The sequence below is a fragment of the Stylophora pistillata genome, chromosome 14, assembly GCF_964205215.1.
Source record: "Stylophora pistillata chromosome 14, jaStyPist1.2, whole genome shotgun sequence".
NCBI classification, from domain to species: Eukaryota; Metazoa; Cnidaria; class Anthozoa; order Scleractinia; family Pocilloporidae; genus Stylophora; species Stylophora pistillata.
Window position 1 is genome coordinate 19,249,569 of NC_142532.1, and position 17,810 is coordinate 19,267,378.

Consider the following 17,810-nt stretch of genomic DNA (forward strand, 5'->3'; position numbering starts at 1 on the left):
TTTAAAACGATTTTCCTCCGTTCAAGCTAAGAAGCCATATGCTCTTCTTCTTTTTCTTTAATTATTAAATGCCTTATCATAAATTACTTAACAGCGATTAATTAAAAATTAATACATTATCATAAATTATTAACAGAGATCAATTCACAATGAATACATTATCATGAATTACTTAACAGAGATTACGTCACGATGATTGGTTACCACAATGAATGAGTTGCCAGTAACCGGATCCTTGCGTTTGCGCTAATATTTCTGGGACCGCCACTAGGTAAACATTGCAGCCTGCTAAAAAGAAATGTATAGCGAAAGGCAGTTTAGATGTTCAAAAAAAACCATTTTTGAGAGAGATCAACGCTTTTACACCGCAGTTTCATCATAGATGGATTAAGATAATTTTATATAAGGTAGGTGTAAGTTTTGGTAAGAATTACCCCAAAATATGTTACAAAATATACAGATAGACTTCTCTCCTTGCGTAAGGTCTGTTGTGAAATCGTCATCCCGTAATGGTCCCGACGTATTACAAAATTCGCCATAAATCGCCAGGAAACAACTCATTTAGGTCTAATCAGTTATGTTTATGTAAGTCGAGCCTGTCTCCACACTTGTAGACGTATTAGATACATAGTCTTACGACGTCTGAAATATACCTCCTTTAGGGAGAGAAGTCGATGCCAGCGTGATGGAAAGTGTTTTTTAACCGAGCTGTTGCTCTTTGAAACGATGGTATAAGCGATGAAAAATTTGAGGAAACCTTTGGGTGAAGCGATAGTCTGTTTGAGCAAAATCCAAACGTTTTTTCGCTGCCGCTTTTCTCCTCGAGCTCCTTGGAGGATCTGTAGGGAAAGGCAAGATCACGCGAACTCCGGCAGAAATTGCAGACATATAATCAGTTGTGCATCGCTCCTCAAGAGACCCATTTTGTACCTACTCTACTTAGAAATATTTGTTGTGAATCGCTAATAAATAACTCATTAAAGTCTTTTCAGTTTTGCTTAATTGTGTCGGAAGTGTACCTCTAGCTATTGTCCTGGCTTTATGATACAAAATGGCACTGAAACAGCTAGAGGTGGCCGCTGGTGGAAGTTCGACTGTTTATTAATGTTCTTGTCCTTGCAACTAAAAATGCCATATCTAGCGAGAGGTAGATAAGCCATTTGTTGGGGGTGGGAGCAGGGCAAGGCAAGGCAAGGGGAAAAAAATCCTTAGTTCGTAGTAGCACCCAATTAATAACAAGGAGGTAAAGGAGATCAATGCTAGTATCAAAGAGACTGCACACCCACCCCTCCCCTAGCCCAACGTTAATCCTAACTTGTCATCGTTTAGCTAGGGGAGGGGTGGGTGGGATACTGATATTGATCAGGTGAATGCTCAAACATCATTGAGCCCTTAATTTTTTTTTTTCCAGGCTTTTTATTCCGCAATAATTTCAATTGTTGTTCACCAGCGTGGATTATTTCAACAGTTTCTTTTTTTAATTACTGCAAGGTTAAAATACGATTTATTTCATTCAACTGAGACTTGGAATGAAATCAAACAGGAAGTCGTCCGTAGGTAGAAAAAGACTTCGGGTTTCATATGTTTAAACGGTTTCAACTTCGCACGATCACAGGTAGCCCAACTAGCACTTTGAACCTCCGTAAAAATATGAAAATAAATTATTATGTAAAGGAGGAAGGAGGGGAACTAAAAACGAGTCAAACGGCCGCAAATCATCTCGGAAAACTCACAAAATACAAAAGAACAAAGATATTGTTTTTGTTCAAAACTATTTCAGTTTTTGGCTTGATAACTGGGGCCGTTCATTCTACTACAAATCCTATTAAAGTTTTGTATATTTTGTTTAGTCAAAAAAATAGGATGTGACGTTTTTTCTCTGTTTTTCTTTATATTGTTGTAATTATTTTATTTTATCTTGCCTCTCATTTGCGTTACGCCTCGTGACCCTTATATAACCGCACACTCGGTCATATGATTTTAAGGCTTTAGTTTTCTCACACGTGTTTGTCGGTGCGCCCTCGTGGTTTGTAAAATCCCCTTTTTCGCTGTTTGGTTCGCACGTGATGTGAGTGTATTTCGCCTTGATGTTCGTTTTAGTCATTCTTTATGTTTATTTTGTTTTTTTAATTCATTTTTCTTTCTCAGTTTTCACCGTTTTGTAACCCGTTTTGTAACCGTTTACGGCCATCGATTGCGGTCGGCGATTCAATAAATTTTATACCCAAAAGCGTTGATTGCTGTGCCAGCCTCAACACATTTACAGAAACTCATTGTGCGAGTTTGAATTATATGTGTTGCCACACAATATAATATACGAACATCTTAAGTTCCTTTAGGTATCATAACGTGATCCATAAATATGAAGTAGACATAATTGCTTCGTTGCCTAGTAGCCTGTATCCATGGTTCTCAGCTCCAGGAAGTCCTTGGAATAGCTCGGGCCATTTCTTTAGGGACTCAGATCTTTCTTGCAACAAGTTCCACGTTTTTAAACGGCGCAACGTTTTTTGGAATTAAAATAGTCAGTTGAAACTGTGCCTTCATGCTCGCCATCCGCAAGTGCGCTTGTGCATGCTATAACGTCTTTTTGAGGCTTGCTTTGTAATGTTTTTAATTTTTTTGCTGACCTTTAACCTTATTACCTTTTACGAAAATTGTCCAAGGGCACACAGAATCACGAGATAATCAATAAAAATTTGCAAAGCTGGTCACAATATGGTCTGATGAGATGATATCAATGTTCCAGGCTTGTTTCTAACTTTCAGCGACTCCTTTAAAATCCACTTTGATAGTTGTTCAAGCTAATGCAGGCATTTCAAGCGCTCGTTCATAACGCGGTGGAGGGGTTTTGGGGATATTTTCTGACCAGTTTCCTGCTTTTGCAGCTGAATATAAACCATTAATATTTCTGATGGCGGTAGAATAATCAGGCAAATCTGAGGTAATATCTTCCGACCAGATTTCTGCGTCTGCAGCTGAAAATAATCCATCAATGTTTCTGATGGCAGTAAAATAATCAGGCAAGTCTGAGGTTGGACTCGTGAATAATTTACATGGAGAGGCATAATTATATTGCAGAACAGGAGCGGGCGATTTTTCCAAATCTTCTGCTGGAATTGTAGAGACAACAATCGACTCTGCAATTGGACGGTTGAAGCACTTTTTGGATATCTTGAAATAAACTGCCAGCAGGCCAAAACCAAAGACAATGCACAAAAATGCAAAAATCGACAAACTTTTTTCCGATGATCTTTCTCGAGTGAGCAGAGAAATCACAGCTCCAAAGATGATCACACCAGCTCCAAAAAAAAGAAAAGAGAGAATTGAGAGAATCAAGGCTCTCGTTTTGTTTGTGGTTGATGCACCTGTCGATTCTTCCTCACCATTCGCTGTCTGACGGTTATCTGCCATCGCAAAACAGTCTTTGTCACTCTTTTTTGATATAATACGCCTCTTATTTTTTCTGTTTCGGCTACACTTGTTACCAGATAGACTGTCATAGGCTGTTTGTAGACTAAGTCTTTGAACTTGGCGTGCATAAGGCTCTTTGAACGTTTTGGCAAATTTTCCAGCAATCTATGCCAAAAGTTATTGTATGCCAGACGTTAAAGAACAATCCCGACAATCTAAACTGTATTTCGGTTGCTTTAATTGCATTGGTTTGGCGCAAGTAAAATAAAATTATATATAGAAAATTTCTATGGTCTCATTCATCAGTTGAGGAGCACGTGACTCTTGAGTACGTGATGAAAATAAGCTGACTTTCATGCAAATGATTAAATTTCAAGCACCTCCACTTGAAGTTATTTCTTCAAGGTAGCTTTAATTTATTTAGCTTAAGGAGCTCATTTCTCTTGATCAACCGCACTTTGAAGCTAGAATCATAGTTGTGTGGCTTTGTAGAATGTTACAATATTCTAACGGTCAAAGAAACGTAGTAATCGTTTTGTCGCGAATATGAGACAAGAAAAAATAACTGAGTCTTCTAGAAGACTTCAGATTTCACACTCCAACGGCTTTATCGCTCACTTTACTAAAATTTTGCGTTTGAATTAAACAAAATTTTGTTATTTCCTACCACTTGAGATTAGGACAAACCTGCTGCACCCAGTATCTCTAGCTATATAATTCCATGATTCTATTTATAGTTATATGATACATTGAAGTACGCACGAATTTTGATCGTTTCCCATTTAGGGACGGAGGGGGGTGTATGAGAAATTTTTTCTACATACATTTTTTAAAAATATACGTCTCTGCAAACATTTTTTTCCAACATCATCTTCGTGTAAACAGTTTTTTAAAATATAGCGCGCGTGCTTGCCCTACATAAGTCCTATTGAGCCGCCATGAACAAAATCTTTATTTACGCACGCCCGTGCGTAAATAAGATGAAGTGAGCTTTTTTTTCTTTTTTAACCTGCCTCGCAGAGTCGCCGTCCTGTTAAGCTGCAATGCAGTTTTCCTTTTCTTTGAAATATGGAAGAAACCATGGAAGAACTGCCCAATTTTTTTTTATCAGCATCGATCTTTTAGGTCCTGATCGAACAAGCAGCAAAAACAAAGCCGTAAATAACTCGCAAGTTGCGTGTTTCGCAAATTTGTCAGGTTTTTTACTTTCAAAACATTTTATAGTGGCACTTGACTTCATTTAGCTTTGATTTTCTCCATTTTTCCCGTTAATTTTGAGCTTTTCATGCACAGTTATCGATTAACTGGATCAAATGCACTCACTTAAACTAAAGTATAGAATGTGGCGTGTTTTTGGCCAGCCATATAGAGGCGTTTGTTTACTTTTTTTGTTCGTTGTGAGAATTTTGCACTCTATCACAATAAAAAAGATCCTCGTTGTCGCTCTGCCAAAAAAGAATTTGTTCATGCTTTTAGCTGTACGTATACCGAGTTATGGATGCAGGCGGGAAGTTTGGAGAGCCTTCAAAAAGCTAGAGTAGCTCTCGGCAGCGCCTCGAGCTACTCTTACGCATTTTTCGTGCTCTCCAAACTTCCCGCGTGCACATCCGTAACTCGATAAACGCACGCTAAGCATGAACGAATTCTTCAGTTTTCATTTTTTTTTCAGTGCTCTTTTTATTTATGTTAAATATTGTTATTGTCTTATTGAACTATTCTACGAAGAACGTAATATGTTGACAAGTAACGTTGAAATTTAATCGCCACAATAACTTCCCTTTTTTCCAAGAAACATTCAGCTATTTTCAGATTTGTTATTTGCTTAATGCAGAGTGACCACTTTTTAGTGCCTAAATTGGGTTAATTTTTTTCTTGCCCTATGACGTTTGGAAAAAATTTTTTTGTCTTTTCAGACCCTGCGAACAATTTTTTATGCTAAATATTATCATTGTCTTATTGAACTATATTACGAAGAACGTAATCAATATGTTGACAAGTAACGTTGAAATTTAATCGCCACAATAACTTCCCTTTTTTCCAAGAAATATTCTGCTATTTTTCAGATTTGTTCTGTGCGTAGCTAGAGTGACCACTTTTTAGTGCCTAAATTGTGTTAATTTTTTTACTCTATGATGTTTGCAAACAATTTTTTTTGTCTTTTCAGACCCAGCGAACAATTTTTTTCAATATTTCTCATAACTCCTCCAAAAAAAGAATGATCTGTCCTTTATGATCTATTTAAGGACAGACGTCCGTCTGACAAATCGTGTCGCCATGAGTGACATTTGCTAACGGTCGAGGTTAACTTTTGAGTAAAACATCGCAGGCTGCATTTCTCTCTTTATTCCTACAGTAGGTTGAATTTGATTTGTTCCTAAGAATTGGGAATTCACTTAACTGCTTTTAAAGAACTATGTTGAAATTGAATATTTTGCTTATTGAGGGACTTCGAATTGGCTAGGCTCAACTGCAGTAATTGACTCCTTCACTGAAAACGTGACCTGTTTGCAACCTTTTCAATAGGCAAATCGAATCACGCGTGTTAAGCTCAAGCACGTGTTCATTGAACAGCTTTACATCGCTTCACTGCCTGAATAACATGCAATAAGTTCTGTGTGATTCATCACGTACAACATATTGCATTTTATTTTGCTTGCTTAGTGACTTCGAATTGGTTAGGCTCAACTACAGAGGACTCCTTCACTGAAAACGTCACCTGTTTGCAACCCTTCAAATAGGCAAATCGAATCACGCGTGTTAAGCTCAGGCACGTGTTGGACAGCCTTACATCGCTTCTCTGCTTGATAAAGTGCAATGAGTTGTACGTGACTCATCAATCACCTTATTGCATTTTATTAAACCGGCAGGAGTAGCCCTTGACCCTTATTGGACAAAAGATGGGTGGGGCGTCCAATTTTGAGCTCTTTTATTGAAGAACTATGTTAAGATTGAATATTCTGCTTGCTTAGGGACTACGAATTGGTGAGGCTCAACTGATAGTTGACTCCTTCCCTGAAAACGCGAACATGTTTTCAACCCTTCAAATAGGCAAATCGAATCACGCGTGTTAAGCTCGGGCACGTGTTGGACAACCTGCTTGATAAAATGCAATAAGTTGTACGTGATTCATCACGTACACCTTATTGCCTTTTATCAAACCGGTAGGAGTAGCCCTTGACCCTTATTGAACAAAAGATGGGTGGGGCGTCCGATTTTGAGCTCTTTTATTGTAGAACTATGTTGACGTTGAATATTTTGCTTGCTTAGGGACTTCGAATTGGTGAGGCTCTACTGCAGTAGTTGACTCTTCCAATGAAAACGTGACCTATTTACAACCCTTTCAATTGGCAAATCGAATCACGCGTGTTAAGCTCAGGCACGTGTTGAACAAGTTTACATTGCTTCTCTGCGTGATGAATCACGTACAACTTATTGCATTTTATTAAACCGGCAGGAGTAGCCCTTGACCATTATAGGACAAAAGATGGGTGGGGCGTCCAGTTGTGAGCTCTTTTATTGCAGACACCAGCGATTAATTTCAGTCTGCTGAACTGTCACCTTACCATTATGTTCCTCACCTCACCAATCTTTGCGATGGACGAAGCAGCTCTCCGAGCAAGAGAGAATTGAATGAAGTTCCTTGCAGCACACCCGTTGCAACGTTTCAACCTCGTTCCCAGGGTCTTTTCTCTCCCAACCAAGGGAAAAGGCCCTGGGAACGAGGTTGGCTATCTTTTGTTATCTCTACTGATTTTAAAAATTACACCGGCTTTAATTTATACTTGTGCAGGATATCTGGCAGCTATTGTTTTCACTCTTCAAAATTCGATGAATTTATTCATTGATCATGATTACTGAAATATACTTAAACCGGATATGATATTTAAATTTGAGTAACAGATGAATTCTTTTCAAGGTGCCTTATTTATGTTGGCCGTCTGATAAATTTCAGATTCTCACGAAACAATATTCAACGATTTTTTCGGCATTTTCGTACATAAGTAAATAACCTTTAGAAGCTTGGTAGAAGAGTGGCACGTAACTACTGATGTTATCCACATTTTCTTCAGAATAAAGCGACGAGGGGGTATGCTTACTCTTCTTGGATACCAGTCCCCCCTTACTTTATATACTTTTGGTTAGAATGGGGCATAGTGAGAATTGGTGACCTGACCAAGAACACAACGCACATGGATTTTTTTATTACGTTTTTCTTTCTTAGTTACGATCTTAGTTACAATGTTTATTCATGTAGATGTGTCTATCTATTTTTCTTGAATTCCATCTCTCGATCGTCTTTTTTAGCGTCCCCGCCCACGCACATATAAAATGCAACCTTAGTGTTCTTTGAGATACAATGAATATATGAAGTTCATATAATTTGAACTGCGGTATTAGATACGTATGATGCACGATCCTCGCAGTAGATAGCGCTATTTATGCAATAGCGAAAATCAGACCTGAAAAAAATCAGGCCTGTACGGGACTCGAACCACTGATCTCTGCGATACTAGTGCAGCGCTCTACCAATTGAGCTAACAAGCCAACTGGGACCAGGCCGTTAAGTTGATTCGTAATAACCCAATTGGCTTATTAGCTCAATTGGTAGAGCGCTGCACTAGTATCGCAGAGGTCAGTGGTTCGAGTCCCGTACAGGCCTGATTTTTTTCAGGTCTGAGTTTCGCTATTGCATAAATAGCGCTATCTACTGCGACGATCGTGTATCATACGTACTTAGTGTTCTTTCTTCAGCTGTATTTAGTACCTTTGCTAACTTTGTAACATTCGAAATCTTTGGCGCAAGTGGAACCGATATGTGTGTTTAAATCTTTTATTTTGTTAAGGTTTAGTGACTTTAGTTTTCTCTTATTTTGATTGGACAAAGGTACTCAAAAAATCTATTGTAATATGTACCTTTTTAATCACTTTGTGATAAGTAGGGAAAATCGCGCTTAGCGCACGTTTACGAGAAACGTAATTACGTAAACATGCAACTAAATTTTAACTTAATTAATTAATTAGCGCACGTTTACGAGCAAAGTCAACACCAAACGGAAGTCTTAGTTACGCCTGAACACAACAAAAGATATTTTCAAACACATTTCGTACACAAATAGGGAAGAAAACTAAAATTCGAAAAGAAAAACCTAAAGTTAAGAAATCAGTGGCATTGGTAATGGCATTTCTCGCGGCTGAGAACGGAATTGGCAACTGGAAGATTTGCCACAAGCCGATTTTGGCCGTGTACGTGACAATATTTCTTCTGTCGGTAAAGAAAAGGTAACTTAACCCCCAATGTTTGTTTTGGTAGTGATTCAAAGAATTTTTTTTCATCTTGAACCTGTTCGTCAGAGCACTTTGTTGACTTGAATCATTATAGGGCGGCGAACAAATTATTTGCCAACCTAAAAGATGGCCATGGCCAAGCATTATGATATCATCAAAGACGATCGAACACGACGAGGCATGTCTGAAATTATGCTCAATTTACTTTTGGGTTCGTTGCATAAAGTAAAAATATTCTACTTGAGCGCATGTTTTTACAAGTGTCCGCTTGTGTATGTATGTGTGGGGGGAGGGGAGGGGGCTGGGGGTCGGAAAAGTTTTTTTGTGTCACAATAAAATTGACTCGATTTTCCTTTTAGGCTCTGTAACAATCATACCCCCTCCCCTCCCCTCCCAGCCCTTGAATGACTTTTAATTGGCAGTCAATTTTCTATAATCCTTTCTTTATGCTCTGTTGCCGACGATTGAATCCCCTTCCTTTCCCGCTGAAAACCATGTGATCCCCAAAAAATTAATCCAATCCCCAAGGGGATAAATGCCTGACTCTTTAATTGATTTTAAGGTTTTTCTTTTCATATTTTAGTTTTCTTCCCTATTTGTGTACGAAATGTGTTTGAAAATATCTTTTGTTGTGTTCAGGCGTAACTAAGACTTCCGTTTGGTGTTGATTTTGCTCGTAAACGTGCGCTAATTAATTAATTAACTAAGTTAAAATTTAGTTGCATGTTTACGCCATCCTTAGGCACTGAAGAAATAGAATCCATTTTGCCGTCAGTTTGTTCAGTTATCCATCAAAACATCATTGCGAATTCTTTCATATCCTATTTAACACAGATTTCATTTTACGATGTGTTTTTGTCGTAATCACAGATGACATCCGAATATGGTAAGACTGAGGGGATATTAGCTCTGATGCGGACTACTCAAGATTTCAAGCGCGTCTAGTGCGTGACAGGTCGCAAAGACATCGTTATTCGGCCATGAGAAAACTAATGGCAGCTTTTCACTAGAAAAAAGTTACTCGAAGTTGTAACTTTTCTTTGACATAATGAATACCACAAGAACCTCTTCGTTACACGTCCGGAAAATCCTTTACGTAATATGAACCTTGTACAGAGAGTTTTCACTTTCATTTTCAACCTTAAGTTTGGGACTGATTCATTTTTAAGCAACAGTAACGACAGCGATGTTCAGCTGAAATAGCAATCATGCGAGTAACACTTAATGTTATGTCAATGACGACTTGATTTCTGATTAACTACGATAGTTTAAAATATCGGTTGTGATAACAATTCACTGGTTTTAGCCAGGGGGCCCACCCAAGCGGCGTGCCATAGTATGGTCGTTCAAGTTGTTCGAAAGATAAAGAAATGTATCAGAGAATATTGAAAAGTCGTAATATCGTAAACTTATATCAAGGAATGTCTATGTTAAGGCTCAAAATAAATGCAAAATCTATCAAATCGCTCAAATTCGCCATTTAGAACCACAGAAACGACAATACACAGCAAGTGAGGCAGGTTTACATTTATTTTGAGCCTTAACATAGACATTCCTTGATATAAGTTTACGATATTACGACTCTTCAATATTCTCCCATACATTTCTTTATATTTCGAACAAACGACCAGGCACGCCGCTTGTGTGGCCCCCCTCTGGTTTTAGTGAGTATTGTTAGCTTAAAACTACGTATATACATCAAGGCCAGTTTAACCATCCAAAGCAACATATAGTTAACGCTTTTTGCAAGTATCTAGCCGCATATAAGGGTTAATTGAGTCTCGAAGAAGTCTTTGAAGTGTGAATTCCATGAGAGGAAGTTAAATGTTATGTCTGCCGGAACTGCCAACATTCAAGTGACGAAGATCATATGCTACAGAAATTATCCGGCAAAGCAATCGCCTCTTCGTAGCTTGGTGGCCGTGATTCAGGAAAGTTTTCTCTGTTTGCAGATGAGAAAGCTTCACTGTCATTTTGAATAGCAGTAAAGTAATCGGGCAAATCAATCCACATGGGACCGTCAGGCAAAACAAATGCGGAGGTGTTTTCCAGATCTTGTGCCAGAATCGTAGAGGGGATTTCAACTTCTTCAAGAAATGAACCGTCGGCGCTGTTTATTCGCCGATCCCGAAATGTTAGCACCACAATAATACATCCTCCAGAAGTGATCAACGAGGCGGCAATACCCGTGAAAATCCACACCAATTTTGGATCTTCAGAAACGAAGGAAGGAAAGCTTGGGCACTCCTTGTGTAGAACGACGAAAGTGATTAAAACCGCACACAGAGCAATTCCACCGATACAAAGAAACGCCGATATGGTGACACCAGCTAAGCAGGTTCGGCGTCCAATACGCCTCGTTGCTTGTGAACCTTTTTGCTCTTCGGTATTTACCATCTTCTTCACAGTGACTTTTAATTAATGGTTAATGGGCAACACGGAACTTTTTTATGCTGAGGCGAATCAATGTGATGCTTCCTTTCTCTTTCGAAGAAACAGAAGGCCTGTATCCGCCTTTTCTAATGATTGGAAAGTGTTTTTTCTTTTTTCTCAGAAAATAGACATGTTCCTTTATGAATTTTAATTTTAAAATGAGTTTGAGTTTCGAGTGTGTAGGGGGCCCACACAAGCGGCGTGTATGGTGGCCTAGCAGTGCCATAGCGAAATTCCCCATCGGCGTGTCTGGTCGTTTGTTCGAAATATAAAGAAATGTATGGGAGAATATTGAAGAGTCGTAATATCGTAAACTTATATCAAGGAATGTCTATGTTAAGGCTTAAAATAAATGTAAACCTACCTCACTTGCTGTGTATTGTCGTTTCTGTGTTCTAAATGGCGAATTTGAGCGATTTGGTAGATTTTGCGTAGACTACCAAATCGCTGTGGAACCTTGGAACCTGCGGGACGTGTGGAACCATTAATGTTTTGGCGGAATCCTGTCTGAGGTTCGATTTCTCAAGAAGACTTAGAATTTTTTTCCCTGTCCCACACTCGTGACAAGACGAAGAACATCTTTCTATTAGTAAAATTTTATCAAACTTTAACACGGTTCGAAATTTCGTTTTCGGTTGTAAAGAAGATTGTTAATAGCAAAATGTTTTTTTTGTTTTTTGACGTCCAACTAGAAACAATTGACTTTATTGCGGCGACATTCACCATACAAGGGTATGTAATGTCAGCACAAGGAGCAATCTGTCGCATTTCCGACTGCGATTGGAAGACAATCGATGGGACGCGATTTCAACCAAAATGCCCCGCTTGAACATTTACTTCAGTTAAATCCCAAAGCGGATGAGCTAAAACCGAGCTAAATGGCCCTAAATCAGCACAAGAATCCCACACAATGCAAAAGAACATCCTCTTGAGCGGGGTAAATTTTTCCTTGTTCAAAACTAGTTTACATCTTTTAAGGTTGAAAGCAGGACTGTTCATTCTCATGCAAATCCTTATACTTTACCGATTACACAACATGAACGTATTTGCATATTCACGGCCTAGCTGTGTGAGCAAGAACCCCGCTCGATCAGTGTGGTTGGACGTCAAGGACAAAAAAAAAACATCTTCTTTTTACCCGGAACGAAATTTTGAACGTTGTATTTTTAGTAGTTTTAGTTTTCCTTTTTTTTTTTTTTTTTTTTTCCAAAAAAAGTTATTATAATAATAATGGCTTCGCGGTCTGCAGGCCCACAGTTAAGTAAAAAGCAAGTTTCGATTCCTCCCTACATCGGGATTTTGGTATTTTCTTTGTCCCACTGTCTTAGGGGGAAAATGGGCACTTCTCTGGGTAGTAATCATTTTGGTATGTTAACCCGGTAAGTCTTATTAGTTCACAAAGGATTTCTCGAAAATTTTGAAAATATTCTTGGAACAACATTATCAGGCTGCCTGTGCAGTTTTTTTTAACTTATTGGCTAATAGTCAGTAAAACTATATGTGCACAGGTGTAAGACCTCAAAAACCGTGCCATAAGGTCGCAAACCTCAGTTGGTTCGAAAGCTGAATGTCGCTGTAGGGCTGTCCCTAAGTTGCTCCAATTTTCTCAAAAAGTTGCTCCAATTTTCCAAAAAAGTTGCTCAAAAGTTGCTCCAAAATTCTAAAAGTTGCTCAAAAGTTGCCCCAAAATCCAAAAGTTTCTCAAAAGTTGCTTTCTATTTTTGGGTGTAAGAGATTGATTTACAACTCAAATAACGATTTAATTAATAAATTTCGCTTAACGCAACCACGTGATTGTATTCGAACAAAACAAACTTTGCTAATATGCTTATTAAGGATATAAAGTTTCTCTGACATAAACGAGTGTTTGTGGTATAAAGCCATGTTCTTTCAATATTTACAATATTTACACTGTCCCTGAAGGTTTTGCACCACCAGCTACCCCTCTACCGACACATAATTCATGATTTCATGTGCGCTTATTGTCATTGTAACGTAACATGACCGATGTTTCCACTGTTTCCTCTAATGCTGCCTCTTGCTGCTTACTAAATGCATTTTGTAGCAGGCTAAACACTCGTTCAGCCGATGCTGAACTAGGCTGCACCAACAAGATCTTTTTGACTGCAGCAGACCAATTTGGGAGAGCAGCGGCATGTGTAGCCCACCAATGTACTTTGTCTTCTTCTGTTTCAATGGCTGCACCATCAGCAGTGGCCAGATAGTTTGGCAGCTCTTCCACAAGCTGTACAACCTCTGCATCAGTAATGAAACTAAATTGCTTTAGGTCCTGGACTGATACAGCAGTTGGACGTAGTGCTTGCACCTGTACTGGGCAACATAACCGTGCAGCCTTAAATGCACGAACAACATTGTGGAACTGCACACTGAATTTCTGTTGGTAAAAGCGGAAGCCTGGATTGATGCATGCCTTTCCTTGGGCAACTAACTGGTTGTACAATGCCATATTTCTACCTGCATGTTGGCGAGCTTTGGCCTCAGTGTTTGGATAAGAGTCAATGGCTATTGCATGTGCTAATGCAGACAAACGTTCATAGCAAGCAAATCATTACCAGCAATCCGAGACATTTTACTCCCGCGGTCCGCGAGGTCAGTAGTTTCTTCAGGTTCTACTGTTCATGCGCTATGGCGTCAGATTTCATGTAAACATGGAGCGAAGTAGATTTCCGCGGAGGAATCGAGTTGATTATAAAGCACTAAATGTTCTTTCTACAGTGGATTTAGAAGTTCATTTGAAAGGAAGGAGAAAATTTAAAAGCGGATCTAAAGTTTATTTTGTGGAGAGACTTATCAGCCGGCGAAGATTGAAGAACGAGGTATGTGTATTGACCCTTTTATGTTCCTGCAGCTATATTTTACTTCGGATGAAATTTATACTACAATCGAAGTAAGTTCATAAACAGCTCTAATCAATCTCTGACAATTTCAGGACTTTGAATACCTAGTAAAATGGAAGGACTGGCCATTGTGGACAAGCACGTGGGAGCCTTCGGCTCATTTGAATGAGCATCTTATCAGGTATATTTAGTTTGTTTTCGATGGTGATTTTAAGCTTAAATGTGAGCTTCATTATAGAAGATGGTTTGATCGTCTTAACCGTAACACGTTTTCGATTCCAATCTTATGTTTTGTTTTCTGCATTAAAAACTTTCTAGGGCATACAGCAACCCCACTGTTACCGTGGAAAGACTACAGAGCGCATCAGTTGCATTTCTGGAAGGCATTCTTTCAATCCTAAAATCGAATGCGGTTAAAGTTCTTTATTCCACTGAAATTAGAATGGATCATGATATTGTGAGATACGTTTTTAAAGGAAAAGGTAAAAGAGCAGAAGACGGAGTTAGTATACTCTATGAAAAAAATGATTTTACTCGATTTGAACTTCCACCATATTGGTACTATTATTTCAATCAACTTGGACAAGGAATAGCAGTTGACTTTCCTGTTAAGTTAAAAACTGTCCTTAACAATTCAAAAAAACGTTACGTTTTATCCAGTGGTCAGGTCAAAATTGCTCCAAATTTTCCAGTTGAAAAAGTTATGATATATGTCAACAGGAAAGCATGCGATTGTAAAAACATTTAATTTATCTTAGAACAGATAAATATAAAACAAGAAAATCTACAAAATAATTTTGCAGAGATTTCTAGTGGAATATGTGATTGCAACAATTGAAAATCAAAGAAAGTTATATGCTTTATGATTAAATACACTATATCAAAATTATTGTTATTATTTTGTTGTAAGCATATAAACAAACAAAAGTTTAGTATTCATATTAGCATTAAAAATTATTCACAAGATATTTTTGCAAATAATCAAATTAAAAAATATATTTTGTGATACATGTCTGCATATCTGTTGTTCCTTTGCTTGCCATAGTTACTGATTTTGCTTCAAAATCTCAACCAATTGACATTTTTTCAGCTTTGCAATCCCTTTCACATTAATACCTATAGATTTGATTTCCTGTCTTAACTGCTTAACAGTCATTTTGTTGTATTTATCTTCGCTTAAGTTATTTCCTTGTACATCAGCTCCATTGTGGTCATTTTGTAGTTCTCTTAAACATGCCCTCTTTCTTTTTTTTCGTGTCTCGATGATGCCATCCTCCCAGTAAGCTGCTTTTCGTTTGGTGTACTGCCTTTTTTCTCTCTCGCAGTGCTTTAGTGCCTCCTGCCTGTGTTCCAGAAGCAGAACATCCTGAGCCGCATCCCACTTATTTGATTTTTGAAAGTATATTTTCTTGGCATCATCATTATTTTTTTCAATGCCTTGACCAGTGAACTGTCTGAAGTTTTTATGATTTTTGATGAACATTGGTACATGATATACTAATGCATGCATGTAAGGAGTCACTCTCTTCTTTTCATATCCTATTCGAACACCACCAAGTGAACAAAACAAATTTACAAAGTCTTTAGATTTCTGGAAAATGTCAAGGTAAAAGTCACCAGCATTTGAATCAGAGTTGATTAAACTGTAGAGTGTATAAAAATCTTTCCAGAGTTTGATGACTGTTTCTTTTGTTTCTGGGAACAGGATATCTAGTTCTTCGAGTTTTGCTGGCAAAAGTTTTGTCAGCTTTTTCTTGTCAGACCCAACAAGGCTAGTCCAGTCATATGTTCCACTGCCTTTCCCATCAGCATTTTTTTTCTCCCAGAGAGAAAAAGTTATGCCGAGTTCATTGATTGTTTTAATGAGAATGTCAAGGTTTACACCCTTTTCCTTACCCCGAGCCATGTTAAAATCTTGCTTTGCATCCTTCTCCATTACTTCTGTGATTAAATTTTCAGTCAGTTTGTCAGTTACTCTCAGCATTAAATGCAATTCATCAAGAATAATGTGGTCAAGCTCAATAGTAAACAATGGACTTTTCACACATGAAAATTTCTTTGAAGAGGAACTTAACTCTTTAATTTCTTGGAGTGTTCTCTTGAGCTCTTCGTTATAATGGGACAGATCTTTGGACATGTCCCACCTGAAAAGCTTGTGCACCTTACACCAAAGGCATGCATAGTCTGAGGTAGCCCCAGACATCCCCATGGCCATCAGCAAGAACTTGTAGTCTCCACCGAGAAATAATTGAACAGCTATTTCTTTGTCATTAACCTTGATCTTCCCATTTTTATTCACAGAATTTATGTCATTGATAATTTCTGAAAATGATGTCTCAATTGTTTCATATTTTTCAGGGCCATTGACTACACCAATTGTCCTGTTGCCCTTTGATGACATAACTAAATCCCCTGTTTGAAGGAGTGAGAATGACATTATCATAAAATTTGCTGACCTCGACATCTTCGCACCATCACAACTGATCTTTACCTTTATTGGTTCATCACCTTTGTGGTTTGAATTTGACTCCAAAAATTGTTTGATGTGATCTTGTAGAGTTTCAGAAAATGAAAGTTGTGCACCAGGGTATTGACCTGGTGTTCTTTCAATATGACAGAGTTTATTCAGTTCATTCCTCCTTTGTTTGATCAAATATGTCCTTGGTAAATCTTCAGACAAAAGAGACAACTCATGGTAAAGTTCATCACTTGCACAGAATTTGTCCAGTAAAAATAGAAGAGTTTCTAGGTTGTTCTGGTCAGTCTCATTAGCTGACAACTGGTCAAATTCCAGGGTGTGAAATTCATTAGTTGCTGCCTCCTGGACCTTGAGAAAAGACAGCTTGAGTCCATGTGACTCAAGAAACCAGAGGGCAATTTCTGATTTTTCTTTCAGCTCCTTCAGTCTTCTCGATTGCTGTCTTTTTCCCAAACTGTCTATAGTTTTCCCTTGGCAAAGAAAACCAGTCTTTTTCTCTAAATTTTGTATGTACTCAGAAAGTTCTTTATTTTTTTCTTCAATATCTCTGAACTTTTCCTCTGTAGTTTTGACCGTTTCTCCCATTTCATTTTCTTTTCTTCTTATTGCTTCCATCATTCCCCTTGCCAAGCTTTCCTTCTCCTTCTCAAGATCCTTGTACCTCAATTTCCATTCTTTTATTTCTTGCTCTGCAGCAGACAGATTCTCTTCTATTTCATGAGGCACCACAAGCTCAGTTTCATAAATGTTAAGGGTTAGCCCTTTCCTGTTTGCCTCTTCTCTCTTACTTCCACTAACTTTCTTCCCAGTGTATTTGTTCACAACTGCACCGGCTTCACGTCTCAATCTTCCGTGGATTCTTGATCCGTTCTCCTTGCTTACTTTAAACCATCGACCAGGAATCCAAAAATTAAGAAGGTCAATGTAGTTTAACTCATTTCCTCTCTCGTCTTTTATTCCAACAAGCTCATGCCATTTCATCAAAATTGGATACGGGATGTATATTGCCAGAGCTATTCGAGATTCTTGAACGCATTGCTGTTTTATATAAGAAAGAGGAGATTCAGTGACCTTAAGTTGAAATTCTAGGGATTTCTTTTCGAAATCGAGCAAAACATCAGACATTTTTTGACGATTCAGACTGGAATGAGCTCACAGTGATACAAGTTTTGTTTTTTATAATTGGCGCGATTTGGCGCTTGTAGGAGTCTGCAGATTGTTAAAACAGCGGTAAAAAGCGTGGAAATGCTAGGCTGCTAAGCTGAAGTAAATATGGCGACTTTTTTCACGAAGAAAACGATGGAAAGTGGTCGTTCTTCGCGTCCTACAGGACATTCGCG

At 38.3% G+C, this 17,810-nt stretch overlaps 1 protein-coding gene and 1 pseudogene across 1 annotated transcript; one reads left to right on the forward strand and one right to left on the reverse strand.

Annotated features, from left to right (window-relative positions):
• Nucleotides 1-12,872: 12,872 nt before the first annotated feature.
• Nucleotides 12,873-17,810, reverse strand: part of LOC148716982 (uncharacterized) — a 7,055-nt pseudogene continuing 2,117 nt past the window's right edge.
• LOC148716983 (uncharacterized) lies at nucleotides 13,701-15,001 on the forward strand. The gene is made up of 3 exons (XM_088745273.1): nucleotides 13,701-13,970; nucleotides 14,084-14,172; nucleotides 14,310-15,001. The coding sequence occupies exons 1-3, from the start codon at nucleotides 13,773-13,775 to the stop codon at nucleotides 14,737-14,739; spliced, it is 717 nt and encodes a 238-aa protein (XP_088601399.1). The 5' UTR covers nucleotides 13,701-13,772; the 3' UTR covers nucleotides 14,740-15,001.

Excerpts from the sequence above, each read along its gene's own strand:
- LOC148716983 (XM_088745273.1), top strand. The coding sequence starts at position 13,773 with ATGCGCTATGGCGTCAGATTTCATGTAAACATGGAGCGAAGTAGATTT. Across the intron at positions 13,971-14,083 it reads GGCGAAGATTGAAGAACGAG|GACTTTGAATACCTAGTAAA; the intron begins GTATGTGTATTG and ends TGACAATTTCAG. Across the intron at positions 14,173-14,309 it reads TTGAATGAGCATCTTATCAG|GGCATACAGCAACCCCACTG; the intron begins GTATATTTAGTT and ends AAAACTTTCTAG.